Here is a 25,678-nt window from a genome sequence, read left to right on the forward strand (position 1 = left end):
TTTTCGCATGTGGATTTACGAGAAACACTCAACTTGACGCGCAAAGTTTATCAGTTTTTTTCATCGCTTCGTTTTTCAGCACTTTTATGGATATTCCTGTAGAAAATCATGAAAATTCCTGATTTAACTAACTATGAGCATTTGATTGGAGGATTATGTGGAGGTGTGACAAGTACAGTTGTATGTCATCCATTTGATCTTTTGAAAATTCGATTTTCAGGTTTGATTTCAATTTAATTACGCATAAAAATTAATTTTCGTCATTAATTTCAGCAAATGAAGGAAGTTCACTCAGGCCACAATATTCAAGTTATGCGGATGCAGTTCGTAAGATTGTCCGCGTGGAAGGTGTTCGAGGATTATATCAAGGATGGACGCCAAGTCTGATTGGTGCATCTCTTTCGTGGGGACTCTATTTTCAGTGGTATAACTCTTTGAGGACAAAAATCTACGAAAATTTCTCGACAGGAAGTAAACTGGCAAATAACTTGATAAGTGGATGCATATCTGGCTCAGCTATCATGTGCATTACTAATCCAATTTGGCTCACAAAAACTCGGTATTAAAATGATTCGAGATCAAATTAAATGTTCTGAATAGGATTTCAGACTATGCCTTCAGTATGAAAATCAACAGTCTAAAAAGTATGCAGGAATGATGGATTGCTTGAAGAAAACCGTTAAACAGGAGGGATTTTTTGGATTGTATCGAGGTTTCGTCACGGGTGTCATAGGAACAACACACGGAGCAGTTCAAATCGCAGCATATAGCTGGATAATTGATAAAAGATGTCAATCACAAGGGTTACCTAAAGATTCATTTTTGGTAAGTTTCAGAGAGAATCCAAGATTAGTTTATTTTATTTCAGAGTCAGACGGATTATGTTATCGCTTCTTCAACTTCCAAGGTTCTTGCCACAACAATCACATTCCCGTATCAAGTTCTTCGTACTAGAATGCAGGATCATAATACAGATTCTCGTGGAGTTTGGAAAACAACACTAAAAACAATACATAACGAGGGAATCGGTGGACTTTGGAAAGGATGTCTTATTGCAAATGTTCGGCAACTTCCAGCTGCTGTGGTCACATTCCTCACGTATGAAAATGTTAAGCGTTTGGTCGGAATGACGAAACAAATTTAGCTATTTATTTGTGAAGTTTAGTTTAACAATATAATTTTTCAAATAATCTTGTTGCAATAGTACTTTCTAGTTTTAGATTAGATGTAGTGTGTACAATAAGTATATTGTTTGTTGTTTTTATTCGGGTATTTGTTTAAATGTATTTTCTTTTTATAGCTTTCATGGATTTATGGTAATAAAAAATTCAATAACAAATCTACACTAGCTTTTCTGTTAAAAAAACGAAATTATTATTTTTTTGCTTCCTGGTTTGTGGAGATATGAGAATCCAAAAGTGATGGGAGATGACGTGTAACTGTATCCAGAGAAATTGTGACTTGCGCGACTTGTTGTCCAAGAAGCTGTACTGTATGTGCTCGAAGATCTTCAAGTGAAGAAAGTTTTGCTAGTTCGCGAGCATCCACCATATCCACAATTCTACCATCGGCCATCATTACAAGTGGTTCGATCCAATTAAGTTTATCGGTTTCTTGAAGAATTGATTTGATAGCAGAAATATCTTTGGCTAGAAGGATGGCGTTATTTCCAACAAGAACTGTGTTCAGGGATGACATCGGAGTTTCTGAATTTTAAGAAGTTATTATCAAAGTCACCCAAAATTAGCTTACTATCAAAAATCTTTTTCAGAATCTTATTTCCGTAACTTCTGAACTCGATATTCTTTGATCGCAATTGATTTTTTGCAAACCACAGAGTCCTTCCAGGAACTGGTAAGAATTGGCATACAGCCATCACACGAAACTCTTCCCTTACCATCCAATCACGAACCAAATTCGACAAGGCTAGCTCTACGTCGGAATACTGAAAATTTTGGGTCTTAAAAAAACTGTTCTAAACGCTAAAACACAAAACCTCTTTCGACTTTCCCGTATGTTCTCTCTTAATAAGTCCCGGTGGAATACACATGTTCACAGTTGGTGGGAGCTCCGGTTTTAACGCAGCTTCAAATAAACGGCGTCTAAAAATAACATTTTTGAGAATACTCTGTCATGAATGCTAACTTGAAATGTCGTGGAGTTGGACGTGGATACTTCGAAGAAACTGATCGCACTTGTACATTGACTAGTGGTCTTAACGACTGGTTTAACATCCTGAAAATATTAAACATATTAGAATTTCAGACAAACGAATTTCAAAAAGTAAAGATAAATTAATTTTTTGGGATTATTCACGTGAAGTTACTAAAGAGACGGGTATACATGTATTCAACAAATACATTTTATTGTGTTTCTTAATCAATTCAGTCCCAATTATTCAAGGAATGAATATACGAAATCTTATCTTTTTATCAGTCTTGACACATTTCACCGCTGCTTTCTGTAGGTTCTTTCTTCTCTAATTTTATATTTATTTATTTCAGTATGCACAGAAGATTGGGAACTGCTGAATGTTAAAAGTGGCCCAGTTTGTTGGGCGGTAAGAATCCTCAAATTTTTCAATTCTTAACAATGTATTATTTTAAGCTACTCGATGTCCCAAATTTTGACTCCAAATTTAGCTTAGCATCTAAAGTTTGCGAATCAGCGGGAGCCGACGTGGCTACCATTCACAATTGGGCGGAAAGATCAGTTTTTACAGGTAAAAATAATATAATGTATATTTTGTTTTCCACTTCCACGATTTTTAAGAGGGCGCAGTTACGCCGAATGGTCTCGACACGCGCGGCGAATTAATTAAAACACATGTGGTGTGCACCTTTAAGATTACTGTATTAATTTTTCTGGCAAATATTCTTCGATTTTTCTTATAACTCATACAAAAAACTATTATTACGCGTAGTAAGCATGAATTGAATACATAAAATTCATTTTAAAATGCAGAAAATTGGGAATGAAAAGAGAAAAATCGATGCCAGCAAAATTAATACTGTAAACACGAAATTCGTTCAATTGATTCGCCGCGCGTGTCGAGACCATTCCGTGTCGAGACCATATGCGCCCCTTTAAAATTATAGAAATGGAACAATATTAGATGTGAAACTAAATTTTAAAATCAAAACTCTTCAGACTTAACAAATCGTGTGACGGAACCAACATTAACATGCTACAAATCATCCCAATTTTCTATTGAAGGACAGTTTAAAACTATAGATTATGAAAAACCACCGGAATATTTGCGAATTCTCAATGAAAAAGGAAAAATACGACTAAGTAAAGGAATTAAACGGGGGGATCGAATCTCAATCAACTTTGCATTCAAAGCGTAAGACAGTTTTCTCTGGCACAAGATTCATCAATATTATTTGTTTCAGAAGAACAAATTTGAATGGCGTGAATGAGTTAACGGGAGAGATTAGAATTGGGAAAAATAGTTCTCATTACTCAATTAACATCAAGTGCACATTACAAAATTCCTCACCAACAAAATTATGCGAGTTGTCTCATCCGAACTTCAAGCGCCGTCATGCAGTTCAATTTTTAAAAGAAGGAATGGAGAATCATTTAACTGTTAAATACTTTGGTAGAGTTAATCTTGAGTAAGTAATTTTTAAGCTCGAAAAAAATAAGTATGATATTTCCAGCTTTCATGGAAATCGTATTAATTTATGGGACACAGAGTTTATACTTCCTACCGAGTATTCTTATGTTGGTATGGACGAAATATCAATTGAGAACTTCATTGTAAACCGTGTGGAGCACTCGAATAATTGTCAAGGAATGGACGAATATGAATTTGACAGACAGAGTATTTCAGTGGGAACTTTACCAAGTATCTTATTGAAAGACGAAAATATTCCTGTTCCTCGACGAACTCTCAACACTAGCACCTACGTGATTCCTGAATATCGACTGGACTACTACGATTTTGAAGGGAGTAATTCGTTTTTGTATGATATTCGTCTTTCTCAAGATCCAAGCATCGCAGGGTAAGATTCGAATTTTATTATTCAAATAATATCTAAAACAAGCTATAATTTTGTGAATTTTGGGAATAATTTTTCTTTCAGAAACGTGGCCATCGTATTTTGGAATAAGAAGTTGAAACAAATAATTTTGAAACTCACACTAACATCCAAACGTATCAAAATAGAAGCACCAAATGAACACGGACTCTTGGTTGAGAAACTACGGAAGTTAGATATAAATACAAAAATATGTCGTGGAAGATCATTAGATTTTCGGTTCAAGACAATTTCGAAATCAAGCTCTATGGATTTTTTCACGACAGTCTCGGGTTTGGAAAAAGAAATGAATGAAGCCAAATTAGAACTTCTGAACATAAATTTCGATGAGATTCGATTTTTTTCTGACAATGGAAATTTCTATGAAGTGAAGATGAACCCTCTGGAAGAAGTTGTGATGACGACGTGCAATTATCGGAAAATCAAATATATCGATTCGAGTGAAACAATTCCATTTCTCGATACTTGCTACCGGAAACGACGTATTTTGTGCCAAAAAAGAGCTGAGAATGCCGTTGATAAGACTATTTTGAATGAACCGAAGGAAAAAAGTGTATGGAAAGAGAAAATCATAGAAATTATTCAAACTACTCCGGAGACTAAGAAAATTGAGAAAAAAGTAGAGAAAAAGAAAGAAAGGAAAATTAAGGAAGAAGTGAAAGAGGTTCAAAAAGAAAAAAATCAGATAACCGATTTTGGCGAGTTTTAAACTCTTTTGGCAATTAATTGTTTTTAATTTCAGAAGAATTTAAGTGGACAATCATCACACTGACAAGCCTCGCAGCAGCTGCCTTCAGTGCCATAATTGTACTAAATATAGTCCGTTGCGGTTTATAAATAGTTTCGAAACAACGTTTTTTTTTCATTGTCAAAACATGAAAAATCAACAATTCGGATAAACAGAACGATAAAGGAAAAAAAATAACAGAAAATCAAGTGATATAACAATGAGATATTACATTTCCATAGCATCTCCTCCGAGCATGTTTCCAAGTGAATCCGACAGTTTATCAGCTCTGTTAGCAGTCTTTTTCGACTTTTTCTTCTGCTTCTTGATAGCTGTCTTGATGAGTTTATTGAGCTGAACGTTTCCTTCAAGAGCCAGACTTTCTGGAAGAACTGGCTTATCGTCATCCTTGGTTGGCCCTTTCACTTTTCTTCCGCTGGTTACTGTTTGCTTCTTTTCGTTAACGTCTGTTTCCATTTCATCGTCGTCATCTTCTTCTTCGTCGGAATTGTGTGGTGCAATAATGTCACTTTCCATTGGAAGGCCTTCAACGATCTGGTTTTGCTCCTCAGCAATCGCGTCAATATCAAATTCTTTGCTGAATTGTGAGACAACTTCAGCAGGAACAACAATATCTTCCTTTGCAGTTCCCTGCTCTGGTGGATGAGTGTAATATCTGAGCTTTCCTGTATTCCAGTCGTTCAATACACGTTTGGCAGCAGCATTCACATCTGGACGAGCTCCACGACGAAGTTTTCCGATACGACGTGCAAGTTGAGCCAAGAATTGGTCAACTGAGTTAAAGTCGGCAAGATTGTAATGAAGCATAATCTGAAAAGAGACCAGTTTGAATAATTCAAAAAATTTAATCAAGGCTTTTGACGATTATTATTGTTTTAAACTTACAGTTTCCTTGCTGCAACGACGAAGGATTGCGTGAACTGGAGCAATTGGATCAAGCAAATTGTCGACGCGAATAGCATTTTTAAGAGCAACCTCAATTGGATCCAAATCCTTTTGACTGACGAGAATGACTCCCGGGGAATCAATAAGACGGATATTTTTGTCCAACTCAACTTCTTGAATTTCTCTGAAAATAAATTTGATAAGCTTAGAAAAACAACTGAATTTAACTTACTTGGTGATTCCTGGCAGATTTCCTACGTTGCATGCCTTTCTTCTCTTCAAACTGTTGATCACACTGCTTTTACCGACATTTGGGAAGCCAACAACTCCGACGCGAATGCTAGTTTTAATGTCTTTGTTTCTACAGTAATTAGCAAGAATTTTCATCACAATGTCGGCACCGACGCATTTCGAGGTCTCAGTGTTGTTCAAAATAGCGCTGTTGAAACGGCCAATATTCGACTTTTGCTCTTGTGTTGAAGCCTTGAAAGCAATTGTCGGGAATTGACCGCGAAGATACTCGAGCCACTTCTGAACGTTCTCACGGGGCACCAAATCGATTTTGTTAAGAAGAAGAACCAATCGCTTTCCACCTTTTAAGACCTGATCCTCTACAGACTTGCTACGACTGCCGAGCGGATCTCTGGCGTCAAGTACTTGGATAATAACATCAGCAATCTCGACAGTCTTCCTAACTTCACTGGCATAAGCCTTGATTGTTTTGTCATCCAAGGTGTTGAACTTCTCATGTTCTGCAGCACTGGCAACTTTCTTATCAAATTCGGTTCCTTGTTTCGATGCTTTTGCGACCATACTTTCAAAATTGGCTGGCAAATTATTTTTTCTCTTTTCGATGCGATGAATTTTTGCAGCTTCTTTAGCAGCTTCCTGACGAACTTTTATCTTCTCGCGCTCCTGCTCTGCTTGGACCAGAATTTCTTCTTTGAAAGGACATGAATTCGGAACACTGATAGTCTTTTCTTTTTTATTAGTGGTTCCTGTAATAAAAAATTTTCCCATTATTTCAATAGCCTTATTTGCATTCTTTAAAACTTTACTTACCATTCTTTTTAGCCTCCTTCTTCACTTTTCTGTTATGGTCGCGAACTTTCTTCTCAATTTTGTAGCGCTTGGCGCAGCTGACTCGCTTACTGGTTTTTTCTGTAAAAGAGGTATTTTATAATATTGTTACAAATGTATATCAACTTACTCAGACAGTATTTCGCCATTCTCTGCTGACTGTTGGTTTCTTAAAAAGACAAATTGATTTTTCGACAAGAAAGAGGAAGAGAAACAAGAAATCGTAATATATTTTATATAATTAAATGTTTATATTATTTATTTAAAACGTTTTTCGAAAGCAAAACATAACATGTGAAAGAAAATCGACAAGCAAGGCCAGAAAATAAAAAGAATGCGAGTATAAATTAAAGGGAGGCACGTTGGTGAACTCAAGTGGGTCTCGCCACGAAACCAGTATTTCCACAGATCTTTCTGGCTCCCGCTTGAAAACTGAACGTTAAATTTAAAAGCTATAGAATTTCTAGAAGAATTATTATTTGTTTCTATATTTTCATCAAAATTAATGTAATAAAAGTTCGAAAATAACATTAGAATTAAGTTTTAAAATATTATTCCCTCTATCCGTAAAGTTGTTTTATTCATTTCTTCTGAGAGTCTGACTTCAACATCATAATTTAATTTGCAGATGCCACCAGCAGTTCCAGCCGCAGCTGCAACAGCCCGACAATCGGCTTCCGGTCGCGAGCGCAATTTCAAGGATAAGGACAAGCCAGAGAGTGTTCGCAATAGGTGAGCTTTGTTCCTTTTTGTTTTTAAATCACTAGTTCATTTTCAGTAACATCGTTGCTGCAAAAGCTGTTGCTGATGCCGTCCGTACATCCTTGGGTCCAAGAGGAATGGACAAAATGATTCAGTCCGGGAATGGGGATGTTACCATCACCAATGACGGGGCTACCATCTTGAACCAAATGAGTGTCATTCATCCAACTGCTAAGATGCTCGTCGAACTTTCAAAAGCTCAAGATATCGAAGCTGGAGATGGAACAACTACTGTCGTTGTTATGGCTGGAGCTCTTCTTGATGCTGCTCAGAACCTGCTTTCTAAAGGTATTCATCCAACTACCATTTCTGAATCTTTCCAAAGTGCTGCTGCCGAAGCTGAAAAGATTCTTGACGAAATGAGTTCACCAGTCGATTTGTCAAATGACGCTCTGCTCAACAAGATGGCTACAACATCGTTGAACTCGAAGGTTGTTTCTCAACACTCATGGTTGCTCGCACCTATGGCAGTTAATGCTGTCAAGAAGATCATCAATTCAGAGAACGATTCCAATGTCAACCTGAAAATGATCAAGATCATCAAGAAAATGGGAGACACGGTTGAAGAATCCGAACTCATCGAAGGAGCTCTCATTGATCAGAAAACCATGGGACGTGGTGCTCCAACAAGAATTGAGAAAGCCAAGATTGGACTCATTCAATTCCAGATTAGCCCCCCAAAAACTGACGTGAGTTGATTGAAGAAATTAATTTTTTAAATTCGCATTCAAATTTCAGATGGAAAATCAAGTTATTATCACTGATTATGCTCAAATGGATCGTGCTTTGAAGGAAGAACGTCAATACTTGCTAGAAATTTGCAAGCAGATTAAAGCTGCTGGTTGTAATGTTCTTCTGATTCAAAAGAGTATTCTTAGAGATGCTGTCAACGAACTCGCCTTGCATTTCCTCGCCAAAATGAAGATCATGTGCATCAAAGATATTGAAAGAGAGGATATCGAGTTTTATTCAAGAATTCTCGGTTGCCGACCAGTTGCCTCTGTCGATCATTTTAATGCTGATGCACTCGGATATGCTGATCTTGTGGAAGAGATTCCAACTGGAGGAGATGGAAAGGTCATCAAGGTGACTGGTGTTCAAAATCCAGGACATGCTGTCTCTATTCTTCTTCGTGGATCAAACAAGTTGGTGCTTGAGGAGGCTGACAGATCTATCCACGATGCTCTTTGTGTGATTCGATGCCTGGTTAAGAAGAAGGCTTTGTTGCCAGGAGGTGGAGCTCCAGAGATGGAAATCGCTGTAAAACTCCGAAATCTGGCACAAACCCAACACGGAGCTACGCAATACTGCTGGAGAGCATTTGCTGATGCACTTGAGCTCGTAAGTTACATTGAAAGTAATTAAAACCAATGATGGTTACGTTATACAGATTCCATACACACTTGCCGAAAACGCAGGATTGTCACCAATTCACACTGTTACGGAGTTGAGAAACAACCATGCTAATGGAAACAGTTCCTATGGAGTAAACGTACGCAAGGGATATGTCACAGATATGGTTGAAGAAGATGTTGTGCAGCCACTTCTTGTTACAGCATCAGCTATCAAGCAAGCATCGGAATGTGTTCGATCAATTCTCAAGATTGATGACATTGTAAGTTTATTCACAACTTATTTCTTTTCTACAACCTTCTGTTACAGGTCATGGCTGTCCGCTAATCAATACCTACGATTGACAAAGACAGTTCATAATACTTCCTGCTCTACCGCCTGACGAAAATTGTTACTTTATGGTTTTGCTTCATCCCAATAAGGTCTCTTAAGATGATGTCAAGTTTTAATTGCCCATCATGTGTGTTTAATACCCGTAAATGTTTTGCTGCTTTTCCGTTTGCATCCTATCCCGTTTTTTTCTGTTTTCAGTTTTGATAAAGAAATGCCTTCAACCGTTTTAATTTTGAAATACAAAGTGTAGAATGTTGAGACATGTTGAACAGACGTAACAGTTGGTAAATAACTTCAGTTGAAAGGCACACCTTGAAGTTTTGATAAAGTTTTGTTTTAATTAAAAACGTGTTCACGTGAACCCAGTGCACGTGGCAATCAAATTTCGAAAGCCGATCAATTAAAAGTTATTTCTTTTTGCCCCGCTGCCCGGAGGAGAGCCCGTTTTTGATGCTTTAAAGGTAAATTTCAAGATATTTAAATAAATTAAAAAAAATATATATATATATCATCATTTACTATATATAAAGCGCGTGTCCTTCTGTCCCTATGTAGTTTGATCTCTGATCAGAGCAACGAAATTTTGGGAAACCTTATGCTAAATGCGCAGCAGACATCGATCGAGGTCCGCGATAGACACCGTATATCTAATGTGTTTTCTCAAAAAAGTCGGGGGCCGCGCCGTAGGTGCGGTCCACGGCTGGTATATATATATTTCCGAGCATTTTAATAGCTGAAACTTTAGCATTTCGAGACTGACAAATTAACAACAATTCAAACGATGTCTCCGTGAGAAGTTATGCAGGAGGGGCGACGGATTCCGGATTGTTGACGAAAAGGATTTGGTAAATGTGCAGACGACTGTTTAGTGTGAGTTAAATAGTTTATTTAATTCTTGGAAGAAGCGGTCACGGAAACTACAGTACTCTATACTAGATGTACTTAGTTTCGAAGTACTCGCTGTTGCAACATGTTGTGAAATATTCTATATTTCTTTTTTTCTGAAATTTATTAGCATTTTTTTCGTTTTATTTCTAACTGTATCATTATGGGTCTGGGTCAGGTACATCTCTCGATCGGTACTCCAGTTTGTCCCCTGAGGACATTTCAAAATACATACAGTATATCGGGGTCTGACACTTCGGTTCACTTCAAACTCTTCCATCCTTCCAAATTCTTGGACTACTGTAGTAGTAGTAGTGGTGCGAAACGCCACGGATGATGGGCTCCCATAGTTTCCGGATCAAGGTGATTCTCCTGGATCGAAGACTTTTGTGGGGAGACCGAGGACCTCCGCTTTGGATTTGGGATCCTTCCAGAGTTTTGACGGAGTGCGGGGATTCGAGCATCTCAGCAGATGAGAGACGCTTCTCGAGGTATAACCACATTTACAGGTAGGGACGTCAGCATTGTTGATACGGGCGAAGTAGGCGGGGATCATCGTGGAGTGGCCACACACCTAAGTCTGGCGAGTTCAACTCTTGTTTCTTTAGGGAGAAGCTTCTCGTCGGTGGATACAGCCGGGATCGGTGGTCCAAGTACATTCTTCACAGCATTGTTGTTTAGGAAGGTGCTCACAAAGGTTTTTTGGCTCGCCTTTTGGATTGCTTTGTTCGTTTGGAGAGGATCCGTCCATTATCAGCGAGGCGCTTGGTGTACCTCGCTGATATTTGACGTTCTTTCGAGTGGCATTCTGGATCTCAAGTTTTTTTTTTGACGGGCGGCCAGGAGTGTTGAGCGCCGATATGTCTAACTGTTGCCTTCTTAGTTCGATCTCATCCCTCAACCGCAGTCTCTCGTAAATATGGTTTGTTGGGGAATCGCTTGTGAGCCCACAGCACGTCCAAAGGATTCCTTTGAACGCCATTTCGACTCATTTCCAGCTGCTGTCGACGGCGAGGCGTTGGTGGCCACTGATTTGACGCTAGCTTTATCTTCCAGCATTCGGTTCACTACTAACTCTTACATCCTTCCAAATCTTCGATTACTGTTGTGTGGTCTCATTCACACAAGATGTTTCATCTATAGTTTGATCTATACGGTCTATCTTCCCGCATTATGCGACCTTCCTCCCGCTTGCTCTGACTCAAAAAGAAGAGGACTGGAGAGTTAGGATGAAACTGAAGAACAGTAGAGCAAGCGGGAAGAAGAGGACCAGTAACCTAATGAGTCCTGACAGAATACCGGCAGTATTCTGGGGTCTCATTAGGTTGTCGTTTCTTTTCTGAATCTCCACTCTTCCGAATGAGTCCTGACAGAATACCGACAGTATTTTGGGGTCTCATTAGGTTTCCTTTTCTTTTCTGAATCTCCACTCTTCCTAATGAGTCCTGACAGAATACCAGCAGTATTTTGGGGTCTCATTAGGTTTCCTTTTCTTTTCTGAATCTCCACTCTTCCTAATGAGTCCTGACCAAGGGTGTCAATTCCCGTTTCCCGTTTTTCCCATTGTCCCGTTTTTGGGGTGTTTTCACGGGAACGGGAATTCCCGTTTTCCCGTTTTTTAAATTTTCACGGGAACGGGAATTCCCGTTTTCCCGTTTTAAAAATTTTCACGGGAACGGGAATTCCCGCTGTCCCGTTTTTTTTATTTTCACGGGAACGGGACAATTTTCCTCATGATTGTGTTTCAAATTTTAAAGTTCTGTTTTTGAGTTTTGTACCAAGACTTAAGTTCATGCAGATTAATGACTTACATGCAGTTTTTTTAATCAATTCGCCTCGAATACACTAAAATTTGCGCCAACTGTGCACTCTTTTTTTTTAAACCGCCCCGTTTGTCCCGTTTTTTGAGTGTTTCAAAAAAACGGGAATTCCCGTTGTCCCGTTTTTAAAATTTTCACGGGAACGGGAATTCCCGTTGTCCCGTTTTTAAAATTTTCACGGGAACGGGAATTCCCGTTTTCCCGTTTTTGTAATTTTTACGGGACATTGACACCCTTGGTCCTGACAGAATACCGGCAGTATTTTGGGGTCACATTAGGTTTTAGTTTCGTTCCTGAATCTGCACTCTTCCTAATGAGTCCTGACAGAATACCGGCAGTATTTTGGTGTCTCATTAGGTTTCCTTTTCTTTTCTGAATCTCCACTCTTCCTGATGAGTCCTGACAGAATACCGGCAGTATTTTGGGGTCTCATTAGGTCATAGTTTCGTTCCTGAATCTCCACTCTTCCTAATGAGTCCTGACAGAATACCGGCAGTATTTTGGGGTCTCATTAGGTTTTTGTTTCGTTCCTGAATCTGCACTCTTCCTAATGAGTCCTGAAAGAATACCGGCAGTATTTTGGGGTCTCATTAGGTTTCCTTTTCTTTTCTGAATCTCCACTCTTCCTTATGAGTCCTGACAGAATACCGGCAGTATTTTGGTGTCTCATTAGGTTTCCTTTTCTTTTCTGAATCTCCACTCTTCCTAATGAGTCCTGACAGAATACCGGCAGTATTCTGGGGTCTCATTAGGTTGTCGTTTCTTTTCTGAATCTCCACTCTTCCTAATGAGTCCTGACAGAATACCGGCAGTATTTTGGGGTCTCATTAGGTTTCCTTTTCTTTTCTGAATCTCCACTCTTCCTAATGAGTCCTGACAGAATACCGGCAGTATTTTGGTGTCTCATTAGGTTTCCTTTTCTTTTCTGAATCTCCACTCTTCCTGATGAGTCCTGACAGAATACCGGCAGTATTTTGGGGTCTCATTAGGTCATTGTTTCTTTTCTGAATCTGCACTCTTCCTAATGAGTCCTGACAGAATACCGGCAGTATTTTGGTGTCTCATTAGGTTTCCTTTTCTTTTCTGAATCTCCACTCTTCCTGATGAGTCCTGACAGAATACCGGCAGTATTTTGGGGTCTCATTAGGTCATAGTTTCGTTCCTGAATCTCCACTCTTCCTAATGAGTCCTGACAGAATACCGGCAGTATTTTGGTGTCTCATTAGGTTTCCTTTTCTTTTCTGAATCTCCACTCTTCCTAATGAGTCCTGACAGAATACCGGCAGTATTCTGGGGTCTCATTAGGTTGTCGTTTCTTTTCTGAATCTCCACTCTTCCGAATGAGTCCTGACAGAATACCGGCAGTATTTTGGGGTCTCAATAGGTTTTAGTTTCGTTCCTGAATCTTCACTCTTCCTAATGAGTCCTGACAGAATACCGGCAGTATTTTGGTGTCTCATTAGGTTTCCTTTTCTTTTCTGAATCTCCACTCTTCCTAATGAGTCCTGACAGAATACCGGCAGTATTCTGGGGTCTCATTAGGTTGTCGTTTCTTTTCTGAATCTCCACTCTTCCTAATGAGTCCTGACAGAATACCGGCAGTATTTTGGTGTCTCATTAGGTTTCCTTTTCTTTTCTGAATCTCCACTCTTCCTTATGAGTCCTGACAGAATACCGGCAGTATTCTGGGGTCTCAATAGGTTTTAGTTTCGTTCCTGAATCTGCACTCTTCATAATGAGTCTTGACAGAATACCGGCAGTATTTTGGGGTCTCATTAGGTCATAGTTTCGTTCCTGAATCTCCACTCTTCCTAATGAGTCCTGACAGAATACCGGCAGTATTTTGGTGTCTCATTAGGTTTCCTTTTCTTTTCTGAATCTCCACTCTTCCTAATGAGTCCTGACAGAATACCGGCAGTATTTTGGGGTCTCAATAGGTTTTAGTTTCGTTCCTGAATCTCCACTCTTCCTAATGAGTCCTGACAGAATACCGGCAGTATTTTGGGGTCTCATTAGGTCATTGTTTCTTTTCTGAATCTCCACTCTTCCTAATGAGTCCTGACAGAATACCGGCAGTATTTTGGGGTCTCATTAGGTTTCCTTTTCTTTTCTGAATCTCCACTCTTCCTAATGAGTCCTGACAGAATACCGGCAGTATTTTGGGGTCTCATTAGGTCATTGTTTCTTTTCTGAATCTCCACTCTTCCTAATGAGTCCTGACAGAATACCGGCAGTATTTTGGGGTCTCATTAGGTCATAGTTTCGTTCCTGAATCTCCACTCTTCCTAATGAGTCCTGACAGAATACCGGCAGTATTTTGGGGTCTCATTAGGTCATAGTTTCGTTCCTGAATCTCCACTCTTCCTAATGAGTCCTGACAGAATACCGGCAGTATTTTGGTGTCTCATTAGGTTTCCTTTTCTTTTCTGAATCTCCACTCTTCCTAATGAGTCCTGACAGAATACCGGCAGTATTTTGGGGTCTCATTAGGTCATAGTTTCGTTCCTGAATCTCCACTCTTCCTAATGAGTCCTGACAGAATACCGGCAGTATTTTGGGGTCTCATTAGGTTTCCTTTTCTTTTCTGAATCTCCACTCTTCCTAATGAGTCCTGACAGAATACCGGCAGTATTTTGGGGTCTCAATAGGTTTTAGTTTCGTTCCTGAATCTCCACTCTTCCTAATGAGTCCTGACAGAATACCGGCAGTATTTTGGGGTCTCATTAGGTCATTGTTTCTTTTCTGAATCTCCACTCTTCCTAATGAGTACTGACAGAATACCGGCAGTATTCTGGGGTCTCATTAGGTTTTAGTTTCGTTCCTGAATCTGCACTCTTCCTAATGAGTCCTGACAGAATACCGGCAGTATTCTGGGGTCTCATTAGGTTTTTGTTTCGTTCCTGAATCTGCACTCTTCCTAATGAGTCCTGAAAGAATACCGGCAGTATTTTGGGGTCTCATTAGGTTTCCTTTTCTTTTCTGAATCTGCACTCTTCCTAATGAGTCCTGACAGAATACCGGCAGTATTCTGGGGTCTCATTAAGTCATTGTTTCTTTTCTGAATCTCCACTCTTCCTAATGAGTCCTGACAGAATACCGGCAGTATTTTGGGGTCTCATTAGGTCATTGTTTCTTTTCTGAATCTCCACTCTTCCTAATGAGTCCTGACAGAATACCGGCAGTATTTTGGGGTCTCATTAGGTTTTAGTTTCGTTCCTGAATCTGCACTCTTCCTAATGAGTCCTGACAGAATACCGGCAGTATTTTGGGGTCTCATTAGGTCATAGTTTCGTTCCTGAATCTCCACTCTTCCTAATGAGTCCTGACAGAATACCGGCAGTATTTTGGGGTCTCATTAGGTTTTAGTTTCGTTCCTGAATCTGCACTCTTCCTAATGAGTCCTGACAGAATACCGGCAGTATTTTGGGGTCTCATTAGGTCATAGTTTCGTTCCTGAATCTCCACTCTTCCTAATGAGTCCTGACAGAATACCGGCAGTATTCTGGGGTCTCATTAGGTTTTAGTTTCGTTCCTGAATCTCCACTCTTCCTAATGAGTCCTGACAGAATACCGGCAGTATTTTGGTGTCTCATTAGGTTTCCTTTTCTTTTCTGAATCTCCACTCTTCCTTATGAGTCCTGACAGAATACCGGCAGTATTCTGGGGTCTCAATAGGTTTTAGTTTCGTTCCTGAATCTCCACTCTTCCTAATGAGTCCTGACAGAATACCGGCAGTATTCTGGGGTCTCATTAGGTTGTCGTTTCTTTTCTGAATCTCCACTCTTCCTAATGAGTCCTGACAGAATACCGGCAGTATTTTGGGGTCTCATTAGGTTGTCGTTTCTTTTCTGAATTTCCACTCTTCCGAATGAGTCCTGACAGAATACCGGCAGTATTCTGGGGTCTCAATAGGTTTTAGTTTCGTTCCTGAATCTCCACTCTTCCTAATGAGTCCTGACAGAATACCGGCAGTATTCTGGGGTCTCATTAGGTTGTCGTTTCTTTTCTGAATCTCCACTCTTCCTAATGAGTCCTGACAGAATACCGGCAGTATTTTGGGGTCTCATTACGTCATTGTTTCTTTTCTGAATCTCCACTCTTCCTAATGAGTCCTGACAGAATACCGGCAGTATTTTGGGGTCTCATTAGGTCATTGTTTCTTTTCTGAATCTCCACTCTTCCTAATGAGTCCTGACAGAATACCGGCAGTATTTTGGTGTCTCATTAGGTTTCCTTTTCTTTTCTGAATCTCCACTCTTCCTAATGAGTCCTGACAGAATACCGGCAGTATTCTGGGGTCTCATTAGGTTGTCGTTTCTTTTCTGAATTTCCACTCTTCCGAATGAGTCCTGACAGAATACCGGCAGTATTTTGGGGTCTCAATAGGTTTTAGTTTCGTTCCTGAATCTACACTCTTCCTAATGAGTCCTGACAGAATACCGGCAGTATTTTGGGGTCTCAATAGGTTTCCTTTTCTTTTCTGAATCTCCACTCTTCCTAATGAGTCCTGACAGAATACCGGCAGTATTCTGGGGTCTCATTAGGTTTTAGTTTGGTTCCTGAATCTCCACTCTTCCTAATGAGTCCTGACAGAATACCGGCAGTATTTTTGGGTCTCATTAGGGTTTCTGCTCATTTCTGAGTCTCCACTCTTTTTTTTGAGTCCTGACAAAATACAAGCAGTATTTTGGGTTCTCAGTAGGTTTTCGTTCGTTTCATTTCCGACTCTTCTCTTTTCCGTCTGAGTCCTGACAAAATACAGGCAGTATTTTGGGGTCTCTCACTAGTTGTTCAGTTCATTAAAACCTATTTTGGAACAATGAAAACTTTGAGGCAAAATGTAACTAAAAACCGTAATTCCAACTGTAAATTAGCAAGACTAATTTTTTCGTTTTTGTCTCCGTTTTTCGTCTTTCAAACGAACATTTTCTTGTTCGTTTTCAAAAATGAAATTTTGAAAAAGTCGTAGCCTAGGTGTAGGCGTATATTACGCAATAGCTTATTGAACCAAATCTTGATACTTCCATTGTGCGATGTCTGTCTAGTCTTTCCTAATGAAATGAAAAATTAATGTTGTATTTCTATGCCACTTTTTTTTATGGAAATCTGTATAAAATTTATTTTGTTTATTTCCAAACTTGTTAATTTACTCAAGTGTAAAGTCTTCGAATTCTTTTATAGAAAAACCCTATTCATTCATATAGTTATAGAACACATTTTTCTGCGTCACAAATTTTCATAAATCTGTGGTTATATGGCATCATAATCCTAATTGCTCGAGCAACGGAAGTACCAGAAGCTTCCAAATCTCCGGAAGCGTGCCCCCACATAAAGAGATCTAGCAAGCATTCAAAAGTTCAGGTGCATAATTTTAGTAATGCATGACATTTCGAACGCACAGTTTTAGAACTTTGATTGTTATTTTGTTCAATTCCGAAAATCCCATGAATATCGTTGAAAGGACTAGACCCGAATTCTCATGAATAGTGAAACTGACTTTATAGGGGATGATTCTGAACGCTAATCACTTATTTCGCGTGGGCACTGCGGCAAAGTTCATTTGATGAAAATTCATGTAGACAAGAAAATAATAGAAATACGAGACGTAATTACTTGCATCAACGATTATAACTACGGTTATAGATTCGGAGTCCTCTATTTTAGCATAAAGCATCAAACACTTATGTTTATGATGATATGAACTGACTGGTAGATCAATCATGATGATCAATCGGAAAGTATGAGTTTTACTAGGATCTAAAAAACAATTGTCAAATTTAATGTTTTATCTATTTATCAAAAAATTTTCTATAAATTTGGCACTTCCGTTTGAAGGCACATCCTTGTTTTATTTTTTGATAGTCTCACCACAATCTTAGCCATAATACACCCCACAAGCTTCTAATTTCACACATTTGTTCATTTGAAATAGAAAGATAAGTTTATGAAATTCCATAATTTCAACTGTAGAAATGAAGGATTCACCATTTAAAAAATGAGCACACAGTTGCAAGTTTTCGCGAACATGCGATATTGCACAAGATTTTTAGTAAAAATGATATTGCCGCATCTTCTCAACCAACTTTAGGAACTGTAGAAGTACTAATTCGGAAAGGTGCAAAAGTTGGCTGGATAATTCTGGCGAATTGAGCGTGGTTTGTAGGCCTCGCCTGCGTGGTTTGATTTATCTGAGAAACTCCGAGGCGTATGTACATATACTTTTTTGTCGTTATAAACTATTTTATTCTGATTTTATTTCATTTATACTTCTTTAACAATTTCCACTGAATAATGGCATAATTATAAGTTTCTCAAAAGAAACCAACATGATAAAACGTTTTTAATGTTTTGAAAAAATCTGCCTTCATTATTTGTAAAATCATACCTTGGAGAGTTTCTGAAAATAAAGATGCTTCATAGAGAAACTTTGATTATGTTTTTCTTTGCTATTAGTTCAAAACATTATTAACAATAAGGTTTTCAAGTCTGACAAGCTGACACATTTTTTGAAACGTAGACTATTTGTATGTAGACACGGCTAGGGATTTGAATTTATACAGAAGATGCTCCGACATCACTTGCATCTGAAATTCCTGTTATCTCACTTTCCTGAAACTTCTTAAACTTGTTCTTAGATAAACAAGGCGTATCATTTATTGTCATCAACATCGAATTGGCTATGCGACACACAAGAGGGAATGAGTGAGAAGAGGACACAAACAATTTATAAAATTTCAAAAACAGTTGGCGCTGTACGGATTTGGAATGAGAAGAGGAAGAGAATGATGGTTTTTGGTGTGATTGACGAATTAAGAGAAAAACAAGGAAAAAATCTCGGAAGACTAAAAATGTACACGAGTCGAGGTGGTTTCACGCATAACTGGATCCCTTTGCAAGTCTGCGATATGAGTTGATGTCATGGGTGATGATGCAGTTAACAGGCGAAAAGAAACAATTCCGTGAGCCAGCCAATGCCCGAAGCTGACCTGATTTCTTCATTGTTGGTAACTGCTCAACATAATAATAGTCTGGATTTATATACATTCTGAAAATAGAAATATTAACATTAATTTGAACTTTCCAATCAAAATGTAAACTTACGCATTTGAAACAAGAAGACAAGCGACGAGCAGGATGAAGAGCATCGAGATGCAGCTCATTTTCCTCTTGTGAAGCACGGGGACACAAGCTGTGTGGATTACCTGTTAAATTAGCTCAATAATATGTCTACACGAAGAATAAAGAGTTTAGAGAAAAAAGAGAATAAAAGTAAAAAACGAGTCTGATGACTAAACTGGCAGAAGCATCACCTAGCAGTTGCTTCGAACAAACACATGTGCCAAATACTTTACGCTTCAAGAGATAATTAACATGAATTTTTCAGTGAATCGTTATGATTAAACTTTGATAAACTTTTTCCAAAACAGAGAAGGAATAAAAGTTGAATTCAAGAACCACAGGTCGAACATCTAAGCCAGGCTTTACAAAATCGGAATTATATTCTAAGCTGAAAAATTGAAGTGACAACTAGTGCCAACTGGTGCATAGGCATGATTTCTAAACATCTAGAGAATTTCCATAAAGCAAAATCCCATAAAGGCATAGACTTTATGAAAACAAGAAACGTAGCCATGTGAATTCAGAAAAGATGGAAGAAAGAGTCGCCTCGTATGTGCATAATAAAAATCGAAACATTCGACTTGACGTCGACAACATTGTAATTATAATCAGTAAAAAAAATAGGGAAAAGAGCGAATGATGATGAGCAAAAAGAACACAGTTGAGAACAATCCAAGTTCTCAGAATACAAATGAGGAAGGAGTACAAAATCGGAAAAACGGAAAAAAGCGACGTAGAAATAAATTGTAAATACAAATAATTTATACTATGCTGCTTCAATTATGTCAAGTATTATTGGAAAAACGAACAACTGTACGTGCTAAATATTGGAACGTTGAATGTGCTGCAGATATAAATATTTATATATTTACTAAATTCTCAGGTGGGCGTCACCTTCTCGCCACGCCTTCAGCCTCTCCATCTGCTTCTCCGCCCCCTTTTCACATAATGGATGGGAAACGGGAGGAGAAGAGAGTATACTCGATCTTTGACATAGATAACAACACTAACTACTTATATGACGTTGCTCTGCGGTAGGGGACGGACTTCTGATGAGACTCGATGAGTCGTCAGGAGTACCGACAAAGCACGTGGGAGACGCTTAATTGTTCCATTCTTTCATATTCCATTTTAAGTTATATGAACAAACGGAAAAAAATATATTTGTAACTGGAGCTTAAGAACTGAAAGCTAAAACAGAGAGGAGTTCAAAACTGGAGAAGTCTGGATTATAAAAATTGAAAACTCAGACTCCGAGCCATGCATCAAAGCATAAATAACCTAAGTAGTTGAATGAAAGGAAATCTGGAAATCTGAAGACAGGTGCATTACAACGTAACCTTCTAAAAATTACCTTCGCATTAGAATTATTGAAAGAAATCTGGAAAATGAAAAAAAAACACACCGAGCTCGAAGTTTTCAGTCCGAGTTAATCGGGAATCTATTTCTATTATTGACTTGCGAAAACAAACGTTTCATCAGTTTAAAAACCAAACCACTTCAGTACTTTCCAACGATATCAACTAACCTCATACTCTAATCAAATAAGTTTTCAATTTTGGTTCACCAGACTCATTCCTGAAACCAAAAAACCAAAAACAACTGCTTAATCATCATTAATTTCTTTATTCCTGTTTGAACAGCAGCAAATGGTTAAATGTTAACTGTCAAACATCGTTGGTTTGACGTTTAAAAGCCTGAAAATAACATTCTAAAAACGTTGAAATATTTGCAGGTGTCTATTGAAGGTGGGAATTTACTTACATAATTCAGATATGAAATTTGCACATTTCGTCGGAAGTTTGCGTCACAATTTGGTCTAATTTGTTTCAAGCAATTTTTATCGAAATAGCTCATAGAAAATAATTCCTTTTTTATCGTGGTGGATATGCTTTTATAGTTTTGAAAAAATTTGTAAGGTGCCTAGACAAAAGGTATAGTCTTAACGTAAAAGATAACAATCCAGTTTCATTTCCATACCCTTAACTTTTTTATATGAAATAGTATTTCTCCATCCACAGAACATACTCTGTCTGTTAATCTTCAACCATTCGAATGAGGGGGTACGCTTTCTGTAGGGGAATTTTTCCGAAGATACGGTTTGTGTAGGGCAAAGTGCGGCGCGCCTTTTCGCAAGCCGCCGCGCACTTTTTTTCGTATTTATTTATTCTCTACTTTCAACAGGAAATTTCGAACGGAATTACATTAGAACAAGTCAGGATACGAATTTGCTGCAAAATATTGAAAGATAAAGAAAGAAAGTTTGATTATGATCATTTTTCTAATTAATTTATGATCAATTGTTAATTTTATGTTCCCATTTGAATCCTTTCGGTCGAATAATAAATAAATTATATTTTTTCATCGGTTGGCTCCAGTTGGATCACTTTCAGCGTCGAGTTCTTCCTATCCTGACAACAAATCACTTATCTTCGGAAACTTTTTGATGGTTTGACTGAAAAATCAATAAAAAACACTGTTTCTGGCGTTAAAAGCTCTGAAACCATTAGTATTAACGTTTAATTTGGCTCAAATAAAGCAATTCCATTGATTAACAATTTAATTCTCAATAAAATTCGTTTTTCAACGAATTCCGTTCGAAACTTCCTGTTGAAAATAAATATGAATAAAAGTGCGCGGCGGCTTGCGAAAAGGCGCGCCGCACATTGCCCTACACAAACCGTATCTTCGGAAAAATTCCCCTACAGAAAACGTACCCCCTCATTCGAATAGATTATGAATATTTTTTAGATCCTCATGTGACAAAAGTAATCCTTCCGTGTATTATTGTCATCAAAATCTTCAGAAATAAGTTTCAAAAATAGAAACAATCTGTGCCCTTTTATCTCCTCGCAAACCTAGAAAATCACTCAGAAAGCTTAATTCATCATTGTAGGATTAGACTACTATATGCAGAAGTACTTTGTCTTTTTTATTCTTCTTTATGTACCAAAGTTAGTCATATTTAATTTTAACGTCAGTGTCTTATCGTTAACGTGTTTGTCTGCAGAAAAGTGAATTTGGTGAAGAATATATGAATGAGCAGAGTATTTTTAATGAATGAAATGATTCATTGAAAAAAACAAAGAGGAAACAAAGTGTACTCAGTTCAAGATCTCGGTAATGGGGGAAAACGTAAACGAAAATAACAATGAGTGGGAGGACAGAAAGGTTAATTTTGGAATTTCTTGCTTCAGGTCTCAACTCAGGAAACGATAACAAGAAAGTCTCAGGGTTTCAATTTTCAATAATGCACTTCATCTTGTAGAAAATTATTGATTTAATCGAAAAATTCAATTTGATCTGTTTCTACTAGCACATCTACATACTTACTTCATTGGTCTTTAATGTAGACTGACCCCCTAATTTTTCACTCATTACTAAATAAATTATCGAGAGTCCAATTTACTTTTTTTGCAAGCATCTAGGCAGTCGTCGGTAGCTCTTGTCTTATCGTGCCTACATGAATTATTTATTTTTTTAGATTTATACAATTGAATGCTTTTTTCATTAAGGTACATAGGTTCTTATTGTACGATTATAGTACATGCTTTACCAGAAAACTTTACTTTTCCCTACGTAAAATCCGGGTTTCTAGACAACAAAAGCACAAAACTAAAAAGTCAAATGAGTTTTCATCTAAAAGTTTTCATTATTTCTGCCAGAAGATCTCATTTATCGTTTTCAATCATCATTATCTTCATCTTTTTGTCTGGATAGAAGTGTCGGAAAGAAACGAAAAAAACGTAGGATTCAAGACACATAAGGAACCAATAATCAGAAAAAGGAGCTTTTTTTTTATGGGAATCACTGAATTGGAAATGGTTTTCCGTTTTTAGTGCAACACACGAAATGTGCAAAAAGAAACAAGGAATGTTTCAAAAAATATTTATTATTGATTTAAAATTTAGGAATTTCCAGGAACTTTTCTATATTTTAAAAATATAAACTAACAGACTTGGACCGTGGAGAAAACAAATTTCAAGCAGGAGATTGAATAGAACTTCAAAAATATTCAAAACTGGGACCATTTTTTTATTGTTTAGTTTTTCAACTGAGCACAATGAAAAATAGCGTTGAATAGCCATCAACTTCCCGGTTTTCAAAATTCAACCACTTATTTTAAAGAAAGTAATTTTTAAGTTTTGATGTTTGAATTTGAAATAAGAAATATATTAACTGTTTCGTATGTAGAATAATTTCGTTTTCAAGTAAGATTTGAGCATCCATCGACAAAGTGACTACGTACTTTGAAAATTGAAAAAAAATTGGTGTACCCGAAAAACAATAGAAAAACGCTAATCATACTCAAAACGCGTCATTGAAATAAACAAACTGTGAATTATTTCTGAAAATACGCATATTATCAAAGTTTAGCACTTATTGTTGTGCTCAAGGTTGAAGGGAAAATAAAAAATATACAGCTGTAAAAATGTAAGATTTATGACGACATTTATTAAAGCATTGAGGTACAAAAATACGTTTTACCTCAATTTATATGGGGTTACGGGTGAAATTAAAACAAATTAAAACTTAAAACCCTCGAAATTTATTAACAAACGAAACTTGAAGATCTTGATTTTTTTTCTTGAAAATCACACTTTGTTTTATCTCAGGAAGCGAGTTGAATTGTAACTTTAAATAATTAAATAACAAAAATTTGCTGGAAATTTTGAAGTATTTGCAATTTTCAAAATCAGACAATATGAAAACGCTCAACTAAAGTAAATTAACTACTAGGAAAACGATGACCTCACTGTTGCAAAGTAAGCCAATTATCATATATGGTTAGGTAACTTAGTTCATGACCTCTCAGTTTTTCTTTAACCTTTGTTGTGTAAATTTAACAAAAAAATAACACAACAAAAGTTTTAGAATTATATTTTTCTATATCTTATTAAAAATCACAAATTTGCTGAATTTACTTTAAAAGTTACAATTCAAGTGGTTTTTTGAACAACTCTTGAATAAATTTTTCGGTAATTAAGTTGTCTCTGACTCATAAGTTCTACGAAACATTTTATCGAGAAATTTGTTCCAAGAATCAAAAATAAAATCTATGATGTGTGTCTATAGGAATGGTGCATCCCAGAAAGTAAGACATATAAGATTAACATGGATGAGCAGGGATTGGAGTCCTTGCTCAAACTCTCTTACAAAATCTGCAAAATTCTTTCGTTAAATGATTGCTTTCAATGTTTCAAAAACTTGTCAAACTGTCCCATTTTATTTGATCTCTAAATTTTGCGGTCAAGTAACTATCTGATAACAATTATACAAACTTTACGCAACTTTTGGAAATCAACATTTGAAAAAGTTAGTTAGAAAATATGATTGTAGAAAGCGAAGAATGTAATTTTCTGTGCAGTTAATATCTAATGATAATTTTTGTGAAATTAAACAATTTCCTCGACCACTATGCTCGAAGTCGTGGCTAGACCCACCCATTAAAAAAGTGTGTGTCTTTCGTGAAGAACGGACTTCTTTGTGAATATCTTACAAAGATTTAAAAATGATAAGCTTTAAAATTGAGTGGGATGTTTCATCTGTCTGCTGGTCGCTTTTCGGTCTAAATCACGAATCATGCTCATAAAATGACGGCAGAAATCAGATTCAAAACCTTAAAGCTTCTTAGAAACCAAGAACAGAATGTGACGCTTAAAATGGCAAAAAAAGTCATGCTGACGATTATGGAAATTCAATAAAATATGATCCATACATCATAAAAACCAAAAAAGTTATCGCCTACTACCAATTCAACTGCATGCCATCAATAATTTATGAATAAATCAGAATTGTATTCATTGACAATAGTTTTTGCTAGAATAAAACAATGGTCACCAAAAATATATGTCAATCTATTTTTGGAAATTTATCTGGGATTTTCAAAGAATCGCTTTAAAAAGACATGTAGACCTATGTGCCATGGACACTTCTAATTTCAAATTTATAGAAGATTCAGAGCAGTGTGATAGAGAGAACGTCTGAAAGTACAGGGAATTTAATGAATATTGTCTTTCAACTGAACTTCGATGTTTTAAAATTTTTCTTTGACGGCCCATGTGAGTCAGCTCAAAGAAACCGTCAATTCATTAGATGACTTTTGTATTTTGGATATATTATAATAACTTGCATGAGAATGTTCAATGAAATCATAAAAATAACAAAATATTTTTTGAAGAAAAATAATGAACATCTCAAGATGTATGCTGTATTAAATCCTATTGAAAAGCAGTTTGGATTTTTTTTTAATTTTTGAATAAATGATGACAGTCTACATACAGATAGGGAACTAAAAAACTTGAAGCATTAATGTGAAACTAAAGCTCATAATATAATAATGCTTTTTTTTTGAAATCATCATCATAACTACCTATCGAGTTATTACTCACCTAAAACACCGTTTCCGGAATTTCCTCATTACTCTCAGGGGTCAGTACAGAGTTTCTCTGAGGGAGTTAGTGTTTAGTGAAGAAAACATTTTCCTAGCTATTATCTAGATGTGTTTTTAATTACCTACTATGAAAAAAGTCTCGCATATATCCATTCTGAGAACTTATCCAGGTTTTATTCGGAGGAAACCCCTCTAAACAAATAATAAAGTCAGACTATAGCCGCCGTATTGGGAGGCTTCTTATAGTAAATTT

General features: G+C 37.1%; 6 protein-coding genes and 1 non-coding gene across 8 annotated transcripts; 3 read left to right on the forward strand and 4 right to left on the reverse strand.

Annotated features, from left to right (window-relative positions):
* Positions 1–17: 17 nt before the first annotated feature.
* On the forward strand, positions 18–1,341 carry slc-25A32 (Mitochondrial folate transporter/carrier). Of its 2 annotated transcripts, none has more exons than NM_063345.6 (4): positions 18–220; positions 274–559; positions 609–825; positions 869–1,341. In NM_063345.6, the coding sequence occupies exons 1-4, from the start codon at positions 109–111 to the stop codon at positions 1,142–1,144; spliced, it is 891 nt and encodes a 296-aa protein (NP_495746.1). In that variant the 5' UTR covers positions 18–108; the 3' UTR covers positions 1,145–1,341. The 2 variants fall into 2 exon arrangements, with proteins under 2 accessions (NP_495746.1, NP_001122619.1); NM_001129147.5 differs by having other exon boundaries at positions 74–220; positions 601–825; positions 869–1,339.
* mrpl-10 (Large ribosomal subunit protein uL10m) lies at positions 1,247–2,235 on the reverse strand. Its single transcript, NM_063346.8, has 4 exons — positions 2,146–2,235; positions 1,997–2,102; positions 1,753–1,945; positions 1,247–1,706 (listed from the first exon to the last, which is right to left on the reverse strand). The coding sequence occupies exons 1-4, from the start codon at positions 2,232–2,234 to the stop codon at positions 1,375–1,377; spliced, it is 720 nt and encodes a 239-aa protein (NP_495747.1). The 5' UTR covers position 2,235; the 3' UTR covers positions 1,247–1,374.
* A 162-nt stretch (positions 2,236–2,397) lies between these two features.
* clec-142 (C-type lectin domain-containing protein) lies at positions 2,398–4,755 on the forward strand (the record flags this gene model as incomplete). Its single annotated transcript, NM_063347.2, has 7 exons — positions 2,398–2,463; positions 2,505–2,560; positions 2,608–2,722; positions 3,151–3,346; positions 3,396–3,620; positions 3,666–4,010; positions 4,092–4,755. Exons 1-7 carry the CDS (start codon positions 2,406–2,408, stop codon positions 4,753–4,755), a joined length of 1,659 nt encoding a protein of 552 aa, NP_495748.1. The 5' UTR covers positions 2,398–2,405.
* Positions 4,756–4,881: 126 nt separating this feature from the next.
* Positions 4,882–6,928, reverse strand: nst-1 (Guanine nucleotide-binding protein-like 3 homolog). The gene is made up of 5 exons (NM_063348.7): positions 6,890–6,928; positions 6,742–6,840; positions 5,912–6,677; positions 5,680–5,863; positions 4,882–5,604 (listed from the first exon to the last, which is right to left on the reverse strand). The coding sequence occupies exons 1-5, from the start codon at positions 6,906–6,908 to the stop codon at positions 5,002–5,004; spliced, it is 1,671 nt and encodes a 556-aa protein (NP_495749.1). The 5' UTR covers positions 6,909–6,928; the 3' UTR covers positions 4,882–5,001.
* A 458-nt stretch (positions 6,929–7,386) lies between these two features.
* Positions 7,387–9,431, forward strand: cct-4 (T-complex protein 1 subunit delta). Its single transcript, NM_063349.9, has 5 exons — positions 7,387–7,491; positions 7,538–8,210; positions 8,260–8,862; positions 8,912–9,136; positions 9,184–9,431. The coding sequence occupies exons 1-5, from the start codon at positions 7,388–7,390 to the stop codon at positions 9,199–9,201; spliced, it is 1,623 nt and encodes a 540-aa protein (NP_495750.1). The 5' UTR covers position 7,387; the 3' UTR covers positions 9,202–9,431.
* A 9,117-nt stretch (positions 9,432–18,548) lies between these two features.
* On the reverse strand, positions 18,549–19,116 carry nlp-55 (Neuropeptide-Like Protein). Its single transcript, NM_063350.4, has 2 exons — positions 19,014–19,116; positions 18,549–18,957 (listed from the first exon to the last, which is right to left on the reverse strand). Exons 1-2 carry the CDS (start codon positions 19,070–19,072, stop codon positions 18,783–18,785), a joined length of 234 nt encoding a protein of 77 aa, NP_495751.1. The 5' UTR covers positions 19,073–19,116; the 3' UTR covers positions 18,549–18,782.
* Positions 19,117–19,891: 775 nt separating this feature from the next.
* Positions 19,892–20,031, reverse strand: F14F11.4. Its single transcript, NR_051432.1, has one exon. It is a non-coding gene; the product is annotated as an Unclassified non-coding RNA F14F11.4 (non-coding RNA).
* Positions 20,032–25,678: the final 5,647 nt, after the last annotated feature.

The sequence above is a fragment of the Caenorhabditis elegans genome, chromosome II (genome assembly GCF_000002985.6).
Source record: "Caenorhabditis elegans chromosome II".
Lineage (NCBI taxonomy): Eukaryota > Metazoa > Nematoda > Chromadorea > Rhabditida > Rhabditidae > Caenorhabditis > Caenorhabditis elegans.

Bases quoted from the DNA above. Each gene is read 5' to 3' on its own strand.
- mrpl-10 (NM_063346.8), bottom strand. From the start codon at position 2,234: ATGTTAAACCAGTCGTTAAGACCACTAGTCAATGTACAAGTGCGATCA. The intron at 2,103-2,145 runs GTTAGCATTCAT...TGTTATTTTTAG, and splicing joins CCAACTCCACGACATTTCAA to ACGCCGTTTATTTGAAGCTG. The intron at 1,946-1,996 runs GTTTTGTGTTTT...CAAAATTTTCAG, and splicing joins ATACGGGAAAGTCGAAAGAG to TATTCCGACGTAGAGCTAGC.
- cct-4 (NM_063349.9), top strand. From the start codon at position 7,388: ATGCCACCAGCAGTTCCAGCCGCAGCTGCAACAGCCCGACAATCGGCT. The intron at 7,492-7,537 runs GTGAGCTTTGTT...GTTCATTTTCAG, and splicing joins CCAGAGAGTGTTCGCAATAG to TAACATCGTTGCTGCAAAAG. The intron at 8,211-8,259 runs GTGAGTTGATTG...TTCAAATTTCAG, and splicing joins TTAGCCCCCCAAAAACTGAC to ATGGAAAATCAAGTTATTAT.
- nst-1 (NM_063348.7), bottom strand. The intron at 6,678-6,741 runs GTAAGTAAAGTT...TTTTTATTACAG, and splicing joins GAAGGAGGCTAAAAAGAATG to GAACCACTAATAAAAAAGAA. The intron at 5,605-5,679 runs GTAAGTTTAAAA...GTCTCTTTTCAG, and splicing joins GTCGTTGCAGCAAGGAAACT to ATTATGCTTCATTACAATCT.
- nlp-55 (NM_063350.4), bottom strand. From the start codon at position 19,072: ATGAGCTGCATCTCGATGCTCTTCATCCTGCTCGTCGCTTGTCTTCTT. The intron at 18,958-19,013 runs GTAAGTTTACAT...TTCTATTTTCAG, and splicing joins TGTCTTCTTGTTTCAAATGC to AATGTATATAAATCCAGACT.
- slc-25A32 (NM_063345.6), top strand. From the start codon at position 109: ATGAAAATTCCTGATTTAACTAACTATGAGCATTTGATTGGAGGATTA. The intron at 221-273 runs GTTTGATTTCAA...CATTAATTTCAG, and splicing joins TTTGAAAATTCGATTTTCAG to CAAATGAAGGAAGTTCACTC. The intron at 560-608 runs GTATTAAAATGA...ATAGGATTTCAG, and splicing joins ATTTGGCTCACAAAAACTCG to ACTATGCCTTCAGTATGAAA.